This window comes from Perna viridis, chromosome 2, assembly GCF_037379345.1.
Source record: "Perna viridis isolate PV_CMFRI_1.1 ecotype Kerala chromosome 2, ASM3737934v1, whole genome shotgun sequence".
Taxonomy (NCBI): Eukaryota; Metazoa; Mollusca; class Bivalvia; order Mytilida; family Mytilidae; genus Perna; species Perna viridis.
Genome location: NC_142446.1, coordinates 56,337,343 through 56,357,076, shown reverse-complemented (window position 1 = coordinate 56,357,076; position 19,734 = coordinate 56,337,343). Strand labels below are relative to the sequence as shown.

The following is a 19,734-nucleotide window of genomic DNA, read 5'->3' as shown; positions in this document are numbered from 1 at the left end:
GTTTAATCATCGGTATTTTTGATATTCGTCGCAATAAATTGAGTGATATTTTTTGAATGACCTGTAACCTTTATATTGTTGCCTAGTATCTGTAAACAATATGGCGACTACCATAGTCAGAGATTATTTTGGGTCATAGAATAAATCTTCTCAAGTTCCACCCTTGGTAAGTTTTAATACGTCGGTTACCCTAAGTTTCTGATTTCCCTTATCTCTCTTTTTATATAAAATGTTGTGAAATTTAAATGATAGGCATATTTTGAGATGTTAAACAATTAACAGGTTATGGAAACAATATTAAAATGTGCTTATCCAGATGTTATGTATATACACTTTTGCAATGTACCTCTTGTTAAAATTTCTCAAAGGTGAAGTAGGGTCTTACTGTTACATACACTCGCTTTGTCACAAGAGTTTCAACATTCTTTTGATTCATCAAACTTTTTTACACATCTAGTGAAAGTCAAAATTTCCTCCAACTCTGCAACCCTCCTCTTCTTTATATGGATATTGATATGTCGAACTGGGGATTTGAAAGATGTGCCCCAGCCCTACATACCAATATCCAAATAAAAAAAGAGAAGGCTTTCTGGTCAACTTGGCCATAGACAGTTTCAGCCACAGTGCTTTTCGGCCGTAGTCGTTTCAACCATGTTTTTCAATATGCAATCAATTAAGTGATTTAATTTATAGAAAAAAGATGCATTTGATTCATCATTTGATGTATCAATCATTAACAACATGCTTCTTTTGTGGTGAAATATTTTTATTGGAGTAAAGAAATGTAAACTACTCAGTAAGGTTTAATTCATACTATAGTGATTGACACTGTTTATGACTCAACCTGATATTATAAGTCACATGTCAATTAACTTGCACTGACTGCATAAGGTGGCAACATAGAAATGTTTGTAATTCAATTGAACCAGCTCTTTCTGATGATAAAATCACAAGGGATTTACTCTTAGTACACATACATGTACATTTGTATGTCAAAAAACATTAGCCTAGACAATGCTCAAGTGAAAAAAAATGTCAGTTGCAAGAATATAAAGGATATAACGCATTTAAAATAAGATTCTAAAAGTGAAGTATCTGAAAATTATGAAACAAAAAATGAGAACAAATTGGACAAATTAGATGAGAGCAGTAAGCTTTTCTTTCAATAGAAACAATCTTCTATTTACATTGTTTAATGACTTCTCAATTAGGAGTATATTTACTGATTTTGAATCAGTGACCATAGTCTTGAAATAGAAAAAGGTTGTTTTAATAAAACTCCACATACTGAATTTTCATTTTTGGAGTAATTGAAGATGAAGCTAATTTTAAATTACATGTAAAATGTGAAGTAAATCAAAATTTGAGAGAATCTTTTTCAAAATATAGAATAAGATAAGTAGAGTTTCCGAAGAGTTTAATTTATTAAATCCTGCTTCTTTAACACATGCTTGAGTTATTGGTTTCTGTATGAAACAGTCATTAGAAATGAGGACAGAAATATTATGTTGACTTGTTTAATTTCTCCGTTTTTAGCTCACCTGGCCAAAGGCCACGTGAGCTATTGCCATCATTTGGCGCCCGTTGTCATCGTTAACAGTTATACAAAACTCTTCTCCTCTGAAACTACTTGACTGATTAGAGCCAAACTTTGTATAAATGTTCCTTGAGGTATCCTGCATAAAACAATGGTGGGGATTTTTGATTTGTCGAAAAACATGGCCGCCATTACTAAAAATAGAACATAGGGGTCAGACAGCAGATGTTTGCATATATCTCCATTACCATTAGGTTTAGCTAAATTCTGACAGAATAAAAGTGTTCAGCATGATGAGATCTATAACTGGTCAAATTTTGGTTTTAATTCATTCAGCCATGTTGGAGTTATTGCCCTTTTTCAACAATTTTTGCTATTTTTAATGTTATTTCTTTCAAAAATCTTCTCCTCTGACACTACTTGACCAATTGAAACTAAACTTGAAATGAATGTTTCTTGGGGTAGCCTGCATAGGACTGATGTGGGGATTTTTGATTTGGTGAAAAACATGGCCACCATTACTAAAAATAGAACATAGGTGTCAGACAGCAGATTTTTGCATATATCTTTAAAATCGTTAGGTTTAGCTAAATTCTGACCAAAAAGTGTTCAGCATGATGAGATCTACTTCTTGTCAAATTTTGGTTTTAATCTGTTAAGCTGTGTTGGAGTTATTGCCCTTTTTCAACGATTTTTGCTATTTTTAATGTTATTTTTTTTCAAAAATCTTCTCCTCTGATACTACTTAACCAATTGAAACCAGACTGGGTATGAATGTTCCTTGGGGTATCCTGCATAGAAATTTTGTGGGGATTTTTGATTCGTCAAAAAACATGGCCGCTGTTACTAAAAATAGAACATAGCAGTCAGACAGTAGTTTTTCGCATATATCTCCAAAACCATTAGGTTTAGGCAAATTCTTTCAATAGCTGAAATGATCCTTATTATTACGACTACAAAAGTCTTCAGGGATAAAGTTGGACAACTTCTTGTTAAACTTATTGCCTTTGAAAGACAAAATTCAACCAGGTGGGCGATTCAGGCTCCTGGGAGCCTCTTGTTTTGTTTGTATATGCAGTTCACGTTTTGTTGTGTTTGTTTTGTTTTGTTACAAACATAATTTTTATATATTGTTACAATGTATGTTTAATGACAATAAAGTGATTTGATTTGATAAAATACCTGTAGCTTGTACAAAATTTAGGAGGGAAAAAAACATTTAATGAAATAGAATTTTACATTCATTTAAGTACATGTTGTATGTGACATGTTAGTCCGATTCCTTTTCAATTTTTTTTTCTTTTTTTGTTCATTCATTGTTTTTATTACATGCACAGATTTAGAACATAGACAGCATGGGATAGGGGCAGACCATCTGATTTTGATTTTGATTATTTTTATTTTCTTTTAGAGTCAGGATTTTTCCATCTACATGTACATGTACTAATACATGATATATGTGAATGTTCAAATTTTTCTTCCAGCATTGATGCTTGGAATCCTTATTATTACCATAATACACATCTCTTTTATTTATTCTTTGAATATTTAAGTTCAGACTTGGAATGCTTTGGGAGAAAAAATGTTTACCTTGTATCAATTTACTTCATGTTTTTTTTTTATGTCAAACAGAAGTATTTTTAAGTGTAACTATGACATATAGCTGTCTTTGCTATGACGTGCTAGAAAGGCAGGGTTGGGAAAGATTTACATGATTTAAAAGCTGGTCTTCTTACATTTGTGCATGAATATGCATGGTGTATTTAGTATCAAATATCCAATATTTTTGGGCCAATATGGCAAAAAAACTATCCCTTATGTGTGTTGTTGCTCTCATAACCTTCATTGGGATTTTCAATACATGGGCAGATATGAATTGTAATCATATTCATGTAAGATCTGATAGTGGATGAATTTCACTTGTTTGCTATGTGAAAAAGTACCCAGACTAGGACTCCTAGTTGAATAAAATATTACTTTGAAAACTCTATTTCTAATTATGGAAATATCTGAGAAAAGCTCGAAAAAGGGAAATCTTAGCCCTTTTTCATTCACAACTCCCCCAAAAAGTAGGCACAGGAATGATAGGCATGACCTTATTTCTATTACTAAGTCATGTAAATATAAGATTGTATATTTACCCTACTGGTTCACCTGGTCCATGCTCCCAGTTCTTAGTGGAGTCAGAGTTGCTCATTTGCTTTTGTTAATTTGTATGTATTATTTTAGTTACTTTATGTTCTTTGTTGTGTATGTCTGTTTTACATTCTGGTCTTTGTCCCTGGATTATATTCTTTTGATTACTCCTAGAACATTGGTTCCCTTAATAACTTTTATCTTTATATCAAACCTTTTGATGCATAAAATAAAGCACATATACTTACAATGATATTTCCAGATATCTTCCTCTGTTTTTGCTGCCAACCATAATCCTTTTGTCAGATTTTAACCAAGTTTTTGGATGATTATCATGAAAGATATTTTCTTTGGAAAGGACTAAGAAAATTATTTTATAGGGAAAAATATTTAACCAACCTACCCTATCTAATTATGATTTAAGGAGGTAGACCTAGGGTAAGGGACACAACTCTTGTAAATCATTGGAACGTTTGTATTCAGCATTTTACTTAAAGTAACTTTGACTGATTTCATTCTGTTTCAAATGAAAGCTTGATGGACTTAGGTGATATTGAATGTGATACAAACATACCACTGATTTCAAGCTTTGTGTCCTTTACCCTAGTTTTACCTCCTTAAATGGAAAAGTTTTGTTTTGTTTGTTGGGGTTTAACGTCCGAGCAGCAATATTTCAGCTATATTCAGACGACAAACATGAAATTGATGATAAAATGAACATGAAAAGAGGATGAAATGAAAAAGGGATGGGACACAAGGACAATTGGGTCGACAATTTTTGATTGTCACTGGAAATAGGGAGAGGTGGGTAAGGTCGGGCAATTTAGCCTCCTCTGGCGGAGCCCTATGGTTCCTACTCTGGGAGAAGACCACAGTAGGGTTCTTTAACGTGCGAGGAACGTGGCATCTTTCCCAACACGGTGCACCACTATGGTTTGCAGTCAGGTTTTCCGTATTATAGCCTGACAACCCCAGCATGTAACATGCCAGGGGTACCCCATTCAACCACCTGGGGCACACATCCCAGTATGCTCTGTGGGCAGAGCGCCCTAGCCCCTGGCTAGGGTTCTGAGCACTATTTAGTCGCCTTTTACAACAAGCTGAGCACTGCTGCAGACCTATTCTCTTAACACCCGGACCTGCACGAGGCTAAATGAAAAAGAGAAACACACATACTTTTCTTATGTTTTTGCTTTATCAAACAAAAGTATAATGAAAAATGAAAGTTCTTGAATGAATCATTCTCTTTACTAGGCAAACTATTGGAAGATTTCATATTTACAATTAAGTAAGTGTGGTCTGTAGAAAACTGAACTACTAATAAGGTTTCAGATATGAAAAAGAATACATGCATTTATGTAAAAGCTTAATGTTACATCTGATCAAAGTGATTCAAAAGAATCAAAAAAATTTTTCTCCCATCTTCAAGATCAAAATATTTATTTTAAACAAAGGTATACCAGTCAAAATTTATTTCAAATTCTACCAAACCCCACCCCTTCCCATCAAAATTAAATGGATAATGGTCCCTTAATATCATCCATATGCTATAAAAAATTACACCATCTCTGAAAACTGATCACAAGTTCCTACTTGTCATGTGTTAATATAAATATTTAAATTAGCTGATTAGGGGATTCTTTTAAACCTAATTTTTTTTAAATACTTCAACCCAATTGATTCATGAAATGAATTGTTTTTGACACTTTTGTATTTTCTATTTGATTAGTCTTGTGTTAATTAGGCAAGGGAACTTTTGGGTCAACAATTATAATACATTTGGGGATAAGTGCTTGAAATGAATTGTTGTAGTAAATTCAGCAAACATCCATTTTAATATTTTTTTTTAATGTGACAAAAAAAAATTGAAGTGAAATACATTTTAACTTCTAAAAATGGCTCTTTTGTTGCCACTACAGTATCAACCTAAATTTGGATTACCTGTTGTTAGTGGTAAGATTTTATTTCTCATTGTGTCAGTTCATAATATTTATAAATAATCCATGACGCCAGTTTATATTACAATTATAATCCTATATTAAAATTCTATAAACTTGGCAGTGCTTTATCCTTTTCAAATAGTACTAAAAATTTGAAAAGAACAACACCACTTTTATACTTGGGTAAGTGTTCAGTAATTTCTTAAGGTTGTGTTATATTGTACATGTATCTGTTAAACTTGAAACATCAATAGCTGCCCTAAAGTCATTTAATAAATTCTAGATGCAAACATGAAAAAGGGCATTAATAGAACATTAAGTGTAACCCCCCCCCACACACACACATAATAGTGAAAAGAATGGGATGGCAATATGTTTAAAATGACCTTACATGTACTAAAAACTATATTTTGGATTTTGCTGACTATTTATTTTATGGTACTAAACAACTGCAAAGTTTCAAAAATATTTGTTCTCAAGTCATCATCTTGAAACCGGAAGGAGACGGACAGACAGACGGATGGACACATAACTTTTCGGAGGGTATCACATAATACCTCACCGCTTTATGTGGCAGGGTATGAAAACTGTGTGGTTTGGAGAAAGAAGGGGGAAGTTGGTGTATACTAACATAATTAATTACTATTGCGGTAATTGCAACATTTTAAATGAAGTAACTGCGCAATATTTTTCTCAGTATAATTGTTCATAGCTACATGAGCTATAAATTAATTACTCCTACAAAGTAAGAGGTTGGAATTCCGTTCCTCCATACCCCAAGGATGGCACCAAGTCAGAAAATAGCTAGCCAGACAACCTCTAGCATTGCTAGAGTAAATCACACAATCCTAGTATAACGGAGTAACGATCCACTCACGTCACACCCCGCAGTCAGTGGGAGATATTGTCATGTTGTCACATTAATATATAGAATCATAAACAAGTCCCATGATAAAAATCAATTTTTCTCTGAAGACAGAAAGGTAAGCAATTATTTTTAATGGATTTTCAGGTGGTTCTATTACAATTTACCACAACTTTCATTCCTATATGCAATTAACGAAGGCCAGGCAGTTGCATGTAGTTCAATTAACAACTTGTTGATTGCTAAAAAGTTTGAAAAAAAGTTGATTTGCTAATATTCTTGGAGTTTATATCACGAAAGAATTAAAAACATGACTAAGAAGACGTGCGCTTCGAGATAAAATGTTCTACGTCTAAGCCAAGTTTAATAATTAACTAAGGATGGTGCCATCCAAGATCTTAAACGCATTCAATTCCAGTCTTTTACGTCTTAAGAATAACTTTGTATGGACTGATCGATATGTAAACTGTATTACTTTCATTACTTGTGTTGATCCTTTGAGAGAATCATTAAACAAGTTAATGGAATCGAACATGTATAATTCACGTTCGGTCACTATCGCTATAGTAACTTGTAAATATTCTGAGAATTTATAGTCCACTAATAAAACTCTGGAATTGAACTGCCATTGAGATTCCATATTGTAAGGAAAGGAATAGTGTTTACATCTGATCCTTTTATAAGGTGCAAAAGTTTCAAAACTGGCTGCAGATTTTTAAAAACTTATTTATTTTGTATACACACTGTACCTCTAACTGTGGAACTGTACATCTAAAGATGGTGGACTATCGCACGACGAATAGTTATCATTTTGACTTAAACCAGTTTTATTTTGCAGACACACTGTTAAACTCCAAGGCACAGATGAGTAAATCGGTTGTCGAACGGCCTCCTGCTTACAAGGGTCCGTCAAAAATACCACGTTTTGCACCCGCACGTGCCCCTCTACCGGACATAGATATGGATAATACAGGAGGAAAGAAGCCGTCAAGGCTCATGCAGTTACAGAGTAACTATCAGGACAAAATTATGAGAGAAAAGGAAGAGAAGATGGTCAAAATGTACGAGGACAATCAGAAGAGGGTTTTAGGAAGAGTGAATTCAAAAGGAGTAGTTAGGGACTTTTTCCGTGAGCGTCGGGAAATTGAAGGATCTAATGGGGTAAGCACTCAAATTCCTTCACTTAATCAACATTTCAAGCAAAAGAAAACCGAGCAAGTTAGACAGGACGAACCAAATTTCTTTGAAAGGCGTAAAGTGCTTCCTGAATATAACAAACGAGGAGGATACGGTGGCAAACAAACCGTCGGTCGTGATAAAAGTAATCCCCTGGCACCAATTGATAGAAACAATACCTCCCCACTTAATGGAATAGCTAGAAAACCTCAAATCCACGGAAGGCCGTGGACAAAGGAGGACAAAAAGCCCAAAACAAATGAAGACATTGCACCTCGTAGTGCACCTGCTCCATTTGGAGCAAAACCAGCATTAGATATCTATGGTCCATCTTCAATGACTCCAAGTGATGACACTCCTCCCCCAAACTTAAATCAACTCAAAAAATTGCAAAAACAGAAGATCAAAACTGGTAGAACCACAAATACATCACCGTCTTCCCAGAGATCTAAAGTGTCAGACTTTCAGAAATGGCAAATGGATCAAGATGAAGCTAGAAATGAAAGACTTCGAAAGCATCGTCTCCAGAACAGAGGTGACGAAGAAAATGTTGATGAAGGTGACGACGATGACATCGTATCAAAACAAAGAGAATTAATGGAACAGATTGAGAGACAAAAGGAGGAATTAGAAAGAATGAGAAAGGATAGACAGAGGGAAGAAGATGAGGTAAAGTGTTACTACATGCAATAATAAAGAAAACATGAAAAACTAAACGAATATTATAATATTTCTTTTTACAAAAAAATATTGACTGGACTTGTGAAATCTTGTGGTAAATAAAAAAGAACTTATAAAATAAAAAAACTTATATCCAACGCTGTTCCACTTGAAATTTTATTATTTTTTTTAATTTGTATTCGTATTATGATTTTAATCACAACCATTATCTGATTTTATTTTCCTTCTTCTTAATATGTATTTTTTTCCGTTTTGTAGCAAAGAAGAGAAATAGAAAAGCGAAGACTGCGTGAAGAGGAACGAAGAAGGAGAGCTAAAGAGGAAGCTGAACGAAGACGGAAGGAAGATGAAGATAGGAGACGTCAAGAGGAGGAGGAATTTGCTGCACAGGCACGCCACCGCCGCGAGGAAGACGCACAAAGGCGTCGGGAAGAAGAGGCACAAAGAAGACTTGAGGCTGAGTCTAGAATGACAACGAATCGAACAAACCGAAAGGAATCGGAATCTAGAATGATGACAAATCGGACCATTCGAACCCATAAAAGTGACTCCACCTATCGAGACACATACAGGGATATGGATGACGATTTTGTAAGGTCTGATAGTCGACACATACAAGCACCTTCGCCACCAAAGCATGCTAAACCTGCGGCTGCGCGCATGAAACGTCCAGCACCTAGAAAACAGGAGCCCCAGTACGAGCGTACTGAATCTCCGCCTAGAGACTTTACTGTAGATCTTAGTATGTACGAAAATGCCGATAAGGAAGAAGGTGCTTTTGAAAAGGTCAAGCTAGTGCCTTGCTCTAAATGTGGCCGTAAGTTTGCTGCTGATAGAGTTCAAAGACACATGAATTCCTGTGATAATTTGACCAAAAAGCGAAAAATACTGGATCCTACTAAAATAAGAACAACTGGCACAGATATGGAACAGTACAATCGGAACCCTGCGGCTAGAGCAAAGACTCCCCCAGTAAGTCTTTTAATATTTAAATCTGATTGCTTATGGACCTTCCAATGTACGCCAAAGATTCAAAAAAATATTTGGATCTAAATGATGTAATACTTTTCAGTGTAACACCATCCTTTAAATTTAGCTTCCAGATTATTCTAAATAGTGCATGTTGAGCTTGACCCATGCTCCAAGATTTTGAATTTATCTTAAAAGTAAGATTTTCATTTCAAAAACTATGTATTCTTTATTTTATTTTCATTTCAGAATACTATTCTCCTTTTGCGGGTATGTCTCTAAAATACAAGTAATCGTCTCTCTCTAACAGAAGTTGTTTTATTTTCATGTTTTATTAATAGTTTTATTCTTGTTGGTATATTGGCATCAATAAAAGGAATAACACATGTATATAAGAATCCGGCCCGAATATCTGTCCGACTTTCTCATTAGAAAAGAAATGAAATATATAGTTTCCAACAGACAGTTTTGAGGGGACGCGGACGCCTCGTCATCTTAAATTGGCTTATATATAATCGCCCTGTCCTTTTCTGTCAATGTTCCAGGCTGTTATTTGCTCATTTTTTTCCCAAACAATTTCCAACAAAATTGGGACTCCAACCCTCGGAACCCCCCTCCAGGATTTGTCATTGCAAACATAATTTTAACTCAATATTAAATCTAAGTGATGTTGTTACATTTAACTGGGAACAGAGGCAACTAAAGTATGTTTTAAGCGTGAACTAATTTGGTGGTAGTATCAGTATTGTATATAAAAGTTGCTCCCATTGAAATTAAAATTGCTCGTTACTTTTTAACCACCGGGCGGCGATTGAATTTCCGCCAATTTATATTTCCGAGTTCTCAACAGATTTCATGGCAGAAACAGATGCTCCTCCAATGCTATCGGGATTACAAGATTTCTCCATTCGAGATAGTTAAATTTTAGATTAAACTCACTCGCTGAATCTCGTGGCTTGAAGTCTGAAATTTAACTATCTCGAGTGGAGAAATCTTGTAATCCCCTCGAGATTGAGGATATATATCTGTATTTCAGCAACGCTGTAGGCGGCTGGTCATGCAGTTGTTTTCTGACTCGGAAGTCTATTTTGTTGTTGAAGTGCAGTGACCGTGATCGACTTGAAGGTAACAACACTCTCCAGCTAGTTAATAAACGAACATTATTTTTATTTATTTATTTTACAGAAAAAGAAATCAAATTGGAGGCAGCAACATGAAAACTTCATACAGAACTTGAGATATGCTAAAAAAGTTACTGAGATGCAGAATGCCGGGCAGGATCTTTCAAGTCTTCCACCACCTCCTGTTACGGAGAATCCAGATTACGTGCAATGCCCCAACTGCAACCGTTCGTTCAACCCAACCACTGCCGAAAGACATATTCCTCGATGCAAGGCACCACCGAGGAAGCGATGAAGTTAAGACAATTGTTTGTGATAAACCACTCGTGCCATGCATTTAATTTTGGATTGTGATATGTATTCATTCATATCTAATTTTCTTAGGGACATTTTGTTTGTTTGATCTCGAATTCTTTGTTTTTGATATACTTAATTTGTTCAATGATTACAGGCTGCAATGTAGTGAAGTGAACGTGACGGAAGATAGGGTTACTGAATAGAAAGCCCTCTAAAATAAGCAGTTTTCACCCTTTTATTGTGTTCATAATACTGTTCAACTATTATATATTTTGTCTTACTTTGAGAGGGAGGATTATTAGCTAGGAATCAGAGCTTATGGAGATCTTTTAAAATATGTTTTTAATGCAATATTACAATTGTTCATATAAGCCTTTGGCATGAATGTCAACTTCTATTTGTTTCATGTTATGATCGAACAAAATCACCCCTGCTTTCATAAGTATCTGAGTCATATGATTAAGTTGTATTAACCTGGGAAAATGGCCTCATTTTTCGTTATTAAAGTTGGCACAATTTTATAAAGTATTAAATCAACATAATAATTCTGCATATGTAATTTCTTTATTAGACCATTTGAGGATTGAAACACAAGTACTTGTTATAATTATGCCAATTCTTTGCCTTAACTAACATAATACTTGAACATTTTTTTACAGGTTTTGACGTTAAGCTTTTTATTTTTAGCTTTTACATGATGACTAACAAACTTGGTCCTGGTTTTGCATCGTATATTTGTTATAGAATGAATTGTATGTGTATGAATTCTTTGGTGCTTTTATCCATTGAAAGAATATATGTATTTCTTATCTTATACATATTAAGTTAATATATTTTATTCATATGAAAATTTTATGTTTTTATCACATTTTAAAATAATTGAAATATTATACTTTCGAGTTTTTCTTATGTATACATATACATATACATAGAAAAGCAGAGGACGCTTACCCCACCAGTGCACCTGTTTCATACTCCCAGTTTTTAGCGGAATCCGGGTTGCTTATTTACTTTTTGTTGTTTTGGTAGGTCAGTGTTATTTTTACTGTTTCTATTGTCCTTGTCTAGTTGTTATCCTTGGATCATATTTTTTTATTACCTTCGAATCCTACTTCCCTTGACTTTTCTTTCGGAGTCACTTAACAAGCACATTGTATAATATACACATACAACAGAGAACACAGAATATGCATCATTGTTGAAACCGTTTCATAGTAAACCTACGGCTGCCTTGTTTTTTGAATTTTCATAAAATTGTGAGATCCATGACTTTTCTGTACTTCATAGACTTTTGGAACGTGCAATTTTATTAGTTCGATTTTTCCGAGTCCAAATTCGAGTTTGAAATGCTGCAAGTTGCAAGACAAAGAAAATAGGCAGACAGACAGACAGACAGACACACACACACACAAACAAACATGAAATAAACACAATATCAATAAGTAAATAAGCAACCCGGAATCCACTGAAAACTGAGAGCATGGAACAGGTGGACCGGTTGAGTGAAGAAATGGTCGACTTGGATTACCATAGTATAGATTGAAGTCGTCACTACAGAAGTTTTATGGTCGCCATCATGAACTCGTGGATCGTTATGGTGTATCTATCTGCACCATGAAAACTGATTTGTTCATCGTATCATAGTTTTCCTTTACTCTTTCATCTGCCCTGGACTTGACATTTTATGAGCAACTCGGCGGGTATTTCTAGAAAAGCAGAGGACGCTTACCCTACCGGTGCACCTGGTCCATGCTCCAATTTTTTAGTGGAGTCCGAGTTGCTCATTTGCTTCTGTTACTTTGTATGCATTATTTTAGTTACTTAATGTTCTTTGTTTTGTATGTCTGTTTTCCATGTTTGGTCTTTGTCCCTGGATTACATTCTGTTGATTTTCGCTAGAATCTTGGTTCCCTTGATTACTCTCCGAATTAAATGTAAGCAGGTTAATACGCTAGAGACACCGTGCTTCTCTATTTCTTAACTTTGTAACCATATGAGATGGTGCTACCACAACTGGTAAACAAAGTTTCCGGTCTGTTGTAGTTATTGAAAATATCATAGAGAATACATTATATCACTATCTAATAATAATAAACTCAGATGCTTCTATAAAGTAGTTTTGAGTCTATAATTTATGAGATGATGATACATAAATAATTATAATGTATTTTGTTTGCAGTATTTTCAATAAATAGGTCGGCTTAGAAGCTGAGTAAACACGATTTTTATCACCAGTTACGGTAACACCATGGTTACACTTTAATATAGTAAGATTAATAAATCAAACAGAAATGATGATTGTGGAAGTGTAGTGGCAAATCCGGAAGGGGATCTGAATCCTCATTTTCAAATAATTTTAGTTATCCATATATCGTTGGCTGAATGGATTGAATGAAGCACAAGACGACAAGTTGTTGGCGACACACCAAGTTGAAGACCAGAGATCGTCCAGTTGTAACAACTATCAATTTAAACAGAAAATTTACGGAAAATCTCACAGGCCTTGTTTAATGCAATGTCATCCGAAACAAAGTTCATTGGGAACCATGTCCACCCTACCCTATATCCACATATGTATATATATATATATAAAGTCTAAAGGATTGTACAACAATACCGATAAAGATGTTAATTCACTTTAGGTTACAGACCACCAATTCAAGCAATGAGCATTTTGAACGTACGCAAAAATAGTCCTACGCAGAAATTACCCCTGTTCCTCATAGTGCTGTGAAAAAAGTTCTCATCTCATTTAAAAAATTTAAACAGTTTCTGAAAGGAAAAACATTTCTGTACATTTTATAGGTGCATTTTGCTTCTTGTGATGTGAAGCAAAATCTCCGAAATGATTTCTAAATATACCCCTAGCTTGTGAAAGCACTGGGATTTCCCATGCTATTTATAGACACTTCACTTCCGGTGACCAGTACTGCACTGCAAGTCTGCTAACCCCACATGCCATTCTGAGGATTGTGAGCTGACATATGTAGAATCACGCTGATATATAGTCCTCTGCAGGTTAAAGTTAAGGTAAAGTCCAGAGAAGCCATTGGATATTGTGAAATTAGCATAGAAGCCTATGGGAAGTGGAATTAGTGGTTTCTAGCCTATACACTATAATAAAATGTACAATGAGCAAAATTTTCAGTCAGCAAATGACCTTTCTAGACTATTTATACTCGAGATTAGTTGACTTCTTCATATAGACAATCAATTCTGACTACGTTTTCGAACCGTTTAGAAGTTTCATTTACCGGCCTGGATGTTTTACTACGTGTCTATAAAGGAACATTACAGAACATATCGCTTGATTTCCCAGTTGGATTCATACTATGCAGTTCCATTTTTCTAAAGGCGAAATAATGTTAGTATTTTAATTATGGAGTAAGCAATGTATAATTAACTGCAACGCTGATAGGCAACCTGTTTATACCTCAACATTAATTGCTGAGTAGGCGGACACCATCTTTTAATGGTCTTTGAAATACTGATATAAGTTGATAAGAATTAAAGCGGAAATTGCGTTTTCCTCCATGAAACAAACATTAAGAGCATCCGTGTTAGGACGGCATCGAATCTTAAAATACCTTACAAATTGCTCCTACAACGTATATGTAATATGTTGGAATTCAGTTCCTCCATAGCTTGTTAGACAACCTCTAGGATTACTGGTTTCACCATGCTTGTCTTGATTTCATAGGACACGACAGAATGGGTGCATTATATGTAACGAAATCACCCTTCCCTTGGGAAGTGACATTCCAAAACTTTCACACTCATTCTAATTGATGCATTTGCGCAATTGTTAAAAAAAATCAACTTTTGTTGCACTTACTTCCAATGACTGGAACATTTAAGGTCCTGAAATATTTATCGAGGCTCAAATATTTCAGAACCTCCACAATTCCATTTTAAGACCTCTTGAATTATTTCAGGATAATTGTTTCAGTTATTCATGGAGATCCTTAATTCTAATTGTGCATGTCTAGACATGCACGAAGAGCTCATGAAATCAAATTGTGGAGGTCCAGAAATATTGAGATACTCATGAAATCGAATAATGGACATGAAATAAATGAGGACCTCCATAAATATTCCAGAAACTCTTAAAATAATAATAACTTTGACTAATTCCGTACCTAATATTAATTAAGACAGATTAGTGAGACGAACTTTGCCCTAAGTGTTATACATTGTAATAAAATAAAAAAAAAACCAAACAAACAAACAAACAAAACGAAACACCAAGTCTCCCTCCTACAAGCATATATCATCTAAGAAATTAATACATTTCCTTTGTTATGAAGTAAAAAATTTAGGGGTCATTAATAGCTGTGACAACGGCAAAAAATATTTGAGATCAAACATCAAACTTCCACTTTCAATGTTCCATGTTATAATTCCAAGTTTTTAGTATAGTCCGGGATGCTCGTTTACTTTTGTTTCTTTGCACGTGTTATTTTGGTTATTTCATGTTCCTTGTTGTGTGTGTCTATTTCCCCTGTCTAGTCTTTACCCCTCAATTGTATTATTTTGATTTCTGCTAGAATCTTGGTTCGCTTGATTATTCGTATACAACAGTTGCCTATATAGAGGGCATTATCAGGATAAATTGACTGCCGAAGTGAAAGTAACATTGCCTGAAATTACTAGGTCTCAGTATCGTATTAATTTTCCCATAGACTTCTATAGTGAAGTGCATATTTTTAGGATTAAAAAAACTATGTAAATTGATTCAATAAAACTTAAACTTATGTAGCATTTCCAAGGACATGTGAAAAAATAATTTTCCGCAAAGAAAATAGGGTGAGTGCACAAAGATCGGACAGAAAAGTAGTCTTGAACTATAAATAGCCATTTTCTCTACTTTCACTTTCGTTTTACACTCATCAAACCAACCTTTTCAGTGGAACATTTTTATGTTATTATGTTAGATTTTCTTTTTTTTTTTTTCATCTTACAGTGTGATATTTGCTCTATTTTATAAGTCACTGTTCATATCTTTTGACAAAACATTAGTTTATAGAAAGGCAAAAAGAGAATGCACTATATTTTTATAGCATCCATGTTTTGAGTACACCCGCTCAGGGATATGCAATGCGATACTGGTACCAAAACTATGGTGCGCCAAGAGGTTAAAAAAAAATTCTATTTGCATATACTATAAAAAAAATGTAGCACATGCTGAAAATAATGTAGCTGTTAGGTTAAAAAATGATTGTAAAGCCTATGCTACAGTTTAAGTATACACTGTATATTTCAATAAGGTCATATATTATTTTCCTGCTTACTGAAGGATACAAATATATTTTTAAAGCATATACACTTTTCAGTTTATTCTCATGTCAATTCCTATATGATTTGAATAAGTTATGTGTATTATACTTTGTTTCTCCTAACAGAAATTAAAAACCTTTCAGCAAGGTTACTGTAATAAGCAGACCTATTTAGTGACTATTCATAACACATATTGTTTTTGCAGCATATGTAATAAAATAATATTTGATACTTATGGTACTGATAAAACTAGATGCATAAGATACATACAGATAAAATACAGCATATTGCATATTTAATACAGCATATGCCACTTTTTTAATGAACCTCTAGGCACGTAAATGCAACAAAACTGGGATAAAGCTGTTAGAATACATTGCATATGCTACACAATATAGCATATGCTACATTTTTTTTTGTAGCATATGTTACAATTTTCAAATGCAAATACAAAGTACTTTAACCCTCATAGTACACTATATGAAATTTTGATAATACCTCAACATTTAGGCAAGGGTATTAACAATGTTGAAGGCAATATCAGGCAATTTATTGATAATGCCCTCTACATGAGCAACAATTGTATTTATTCCACTGAAAAATCTGAAGGGGGCATTACTGTGTGGTAATACCCCGGGCATAATCTTGTGGTAATGTCCTCTTGACATTTTATCACACATTAATAAATACCATATGACCACGATTTAATCAATCAGAAAAACTAATTCTTCTTGTATACGGAATAATATAACTATCGATAAGAAGTACAAAATAATTTATTTCTCAATTTCATGTGAAAAATTATCACACAGTTCTCAATACAAATGTATATACCAATAATACATGAAAATATCTATTGCATATGCACACTGGTAGTAGTTCTTCATATTGATACAATAAATTAGTACTGAACACAAATAAATACTTTAAGGTAGTTTGTATATCAATAATAATTCAAAGCACAACCGAAAATTAAAATAAATACCTATAAAAATAAATAAGTTGTAGGGGCGGATCCAGGATTTCATGTGTGTGTTGGCATAAATAGAATATAAGGCCAAGGGGAGGGATGTAAGATAATTTTTAGGGGTACAATGTGTGAAAAATCTAGATTTCATGCAAAGGAGTTACTATTTTCCAATTTTAGGGGAGTATGCCAAACATGCCTTTCCTTGGATCCGTGCCTGGCTTGTTATTTTATGAATAAATATTTCTCAAATTATACAAACAGTTTTGTTATCAAACAGAGTAACCAAACTTTTTAAAGTTGGCAAAATCCTCCAATATTAATTACATGTAGACATCACAATACATGTTTAAATTAAATATCAAACCATTAGTCAGCCATGTAGGTAAGATTGTTGACACAACCAATAATAAAATAATCTGCCTTTTTTAAGGTAGTTGCAAGTACATGTATTTATGACATAGATTAAACAGGTAATGTTTAAGTTTTGCTATCTGTGAATTTTAAGTACAGTAGTTACTTAAAAAAAATTGACAGTGGCAGATCCAGAAATTTCGAAAAGGGGAGGCAGACTAGCCTATGAGTGGGGAAGGCCCCCTCAATCCCAGGATCTGCCAATAGTTAAATCATCAGTCTTTAATATTCAAATCTAAATAATAACACTACAGACTACTCAGTGGCTACACAATATAGATGTTGAAATTTTCTTGTCTAAAACAGAGTTGTGCCTCTTGAAGTATCCTGAGTCTTGGTCCCATTGGTATGCCAATTTTCTCTAACCTCTCCTCTGTCATATATGGCAGCTCTATCATACCAATATGTTCCTTCTCAAAATTAATAGAATATTTCTGTAAAGCAGAAACAATGATTAATTAATACAGGGAAAATGAAGATATGCATGTATAAGTTAATATGCAAATTTTAACATTAAAAAAATATGATTATTTAAGTTTTCCATTTAAAACATACAAAGACATTTGTATAAAATAATAATTTAATTATCCATACTTCTCAGCTTTTTCTATACAAAACCAAAAATTCACCTCGTATCCTAGTTTCTTCAAGAATATATTCAGCAATGGAGGCTCTTGGCCAAAGAACTGAGTCAATTTGTTCACTCTTCTTGGATTAGTTAAAGATGGAACCCAGCCTCTAAATCGTTCAAAATCATTGCCATAGAAACCACCTCCTGAAGTGCCACCTTTCTGACTGGCAATAAATTGTTCCTCTTTCACTTCCTGCAACTCTTTCCGTATCAAGTCCAGTTCATGAGTGAGTGAGCTGTGGGATCGTAATTCGGAAGACAGATGTGCTACACTTCTGGCTAATGTTACAACATGAGATTCTAGTCTCTGAAATCTTCTGTTTATTGCTCTAAGAATATAAAAGTAACATAATTACAGTGAGATACATAGTTATCACTACTATAGCAAGATACATAGTCAGTTACCACCACTATAGCGATATACTTAGTTAGTTATCATCCCTATAGCAAGATACATAGTTAGTTATCATCATTATAGCAAGATAAATAGATAACACCACTATAGGAAGATGCATAGTTAGTTATCACCACTTGCAATACATAGTTATCACCACTTGCAATACATAGTTATCACCACTATAGCAAGATACATAGTTAACAACACTACAGTGAGAATATATAGATAAAAAGGTGATTACTTTATTTGATATGTAATGCTTGGTTATTTAAAGACAATGTTGATGAAAGATTTAAAGAAGACACAAAATATTTAAATTAACAATCAAAACAGGCAAAAAGCAAATGATTAAGTCCACAAAAATATAAATTACTTACTTTATATCTCTGTGATGATGATGTTGTCTCTGACTACCAGCACCAGATTTGAACTTCCTTGATATTGGCCTTTGTAATGAACTAGTATCGGAACTACCAAGACTCCATCGTCTCCGAGACTTGACTGTCCCAATGTCTCTTTCTGAACCCATCTGTTTAATCATATCATTATACATTTCCTCTAAGTTGTTTAACTGATCCCTCATTTTATTGAGGTCATTAGAGGCAAGGTTATCATGCATATGTTGAGGTTCCATATCATACGAGTCAATTGTTAAAATTGTGTCTTCTATGTCAAAGGGGAGATCACTCTCATTTCCCGATTCTCTTACATCACTCAGCATGCCAGCTGGAATTTACAAAAAATACAGGGTTTACAAGTTGATCAATTCCTTTTGGACATGTGTTTGGTTTACAAAGTTCAAAATACATTTAATATAAAGGGTCTTCCATGAACTGCATCTGGTTTAGAAAGGTTTTCAGTTAATTCAGGGTTCAGTTAGACAGGTTTCACTGTATGTAAGAGCCAAATCCCTTTGTTCAAAATTTTATGTCTATCTCATAATTTTGAGTTCAATTCTCTAATTCCTGACATTCCCATCGCTTTTCTGTATATGTGTAGATTAAAAAAATATTTCACCTGTACATTTTTATTACATGTATTGAAAACTCTTATTCAACAAAACTCAATAAAACTTCCCAGTAAAAGATTTACCAAAAAATATTAAACCTACACAGCCTAAAATGCCACATATGATAATCATATGTTACTTGATTCATATGATAATTAACACTGATAGTTTCATATGATTCTCATATGTAAGGATTTCCTTGCTAACATATAATGAACATGTATTTGCAAAAAAACATATGATAATCATATGATTATTATATGCAAGCTTATACATATGCTAATCAAATCACTCTTGATTCATATGTTAATCATATA

General features: G+C 33.9%; 2 protein-coding genes across 7 annotated transcripts in view; one reads left to right on the top strand and one right to left on the bottom strand.

Moving 5' to 3' along the window:
- The first annotated feature begins 85 nt into the window (after nucleotides 1-85).
- LOC148626154 (uncharacterized) lies at nucleotides 86-11,610 on the top strand. 2 transcript variants are annotated; one of them, XM_088569891.1, is made up of 5 exons: nucleotides 86-166; nucleotides 7,317-8,323; nucleotides 8,594-9,307; nucleotides 9,554-9,574; nucleotides 10,490-11,610. In XM_088569891.1, exons 2-5 carry the CDS (start codon nucleotides 7,343-7,345, stop codon nucleotides 10,718-10,720), a joined length of 1,947 nt encoding a protein of 648 aa, XP_088426017.1. In that variant the 5' UTR covers nucleotides 86-166; nucleotides 7,317-7,342; the 3' UTR covers nucleotides 10,721-11,610. The 2 variants fall into 2 exon arrangements, with proteins under 2 accessions (XP_088426017.1, XP_088426019.1); XM_088569893.1 differs by lacking the exon at nucleotides 9,554-9,574.
- A 5,147-nt stretch (nucleotides 11,611-16,757) lies between these two features.
- Nucleotides 16,758-19,734, bottom strand: part of LOC148626153 (uncharacterized) — a 40,854-nt gene continuing 37,877 nt past the window's right edge. For all 5 annotated transcript variants that reach the window (XM_088569887.1, XM_088569886.1, XM_088569889.1 and 2 more), the window contains 3 exons: nucleotides 18,786-19,134; nucleotides 18,010-18,340; nucleotides 16,758-17,814 (listed from right to left, as the gene is read on the bottom strand). In XM_088569887.1, coding sequence (XP_088426013.1) covers nucleotides 17,647-17,814; nucleotides 18,010-18,340; nucleotides 18,786-19,134 — 848 coding nt within the window. In that variant the 3' untranslated portion in view covers nucleotides 16,758-17,646. The remainder of the gene's footprint in view (nucleotides 17,815-18,009; nucleotides 18,341-18,785; nucleotides 19,135-19,734) is intronic.

Excerpts from the sequence above, each read along its gene's own strand:
- LOC148626154 (XM_088569891.1), top strand. The coding sequence starts at position 7,343 with ATGAGTAAATCGGTTGTCGAACGGCCTCCTGCTTACAAGGGTCCGTCA. Across the intron at positions 8,324-8,593 it reads GACAGAGGGAAGAAGATGAG|CAAAGAAGAGAAATAGAAAA; the intron begins GTAAAGTGTTAC and ends TCCGTTTTGTAG. Across the intron at positions 9,575-10,489 it reads ATACTATTCTCCTTTTGCGG|AAAAAGAAATCAAATTGGAG; the intron begins GTATGTCTCTAA and ends TTTATTTTACAG.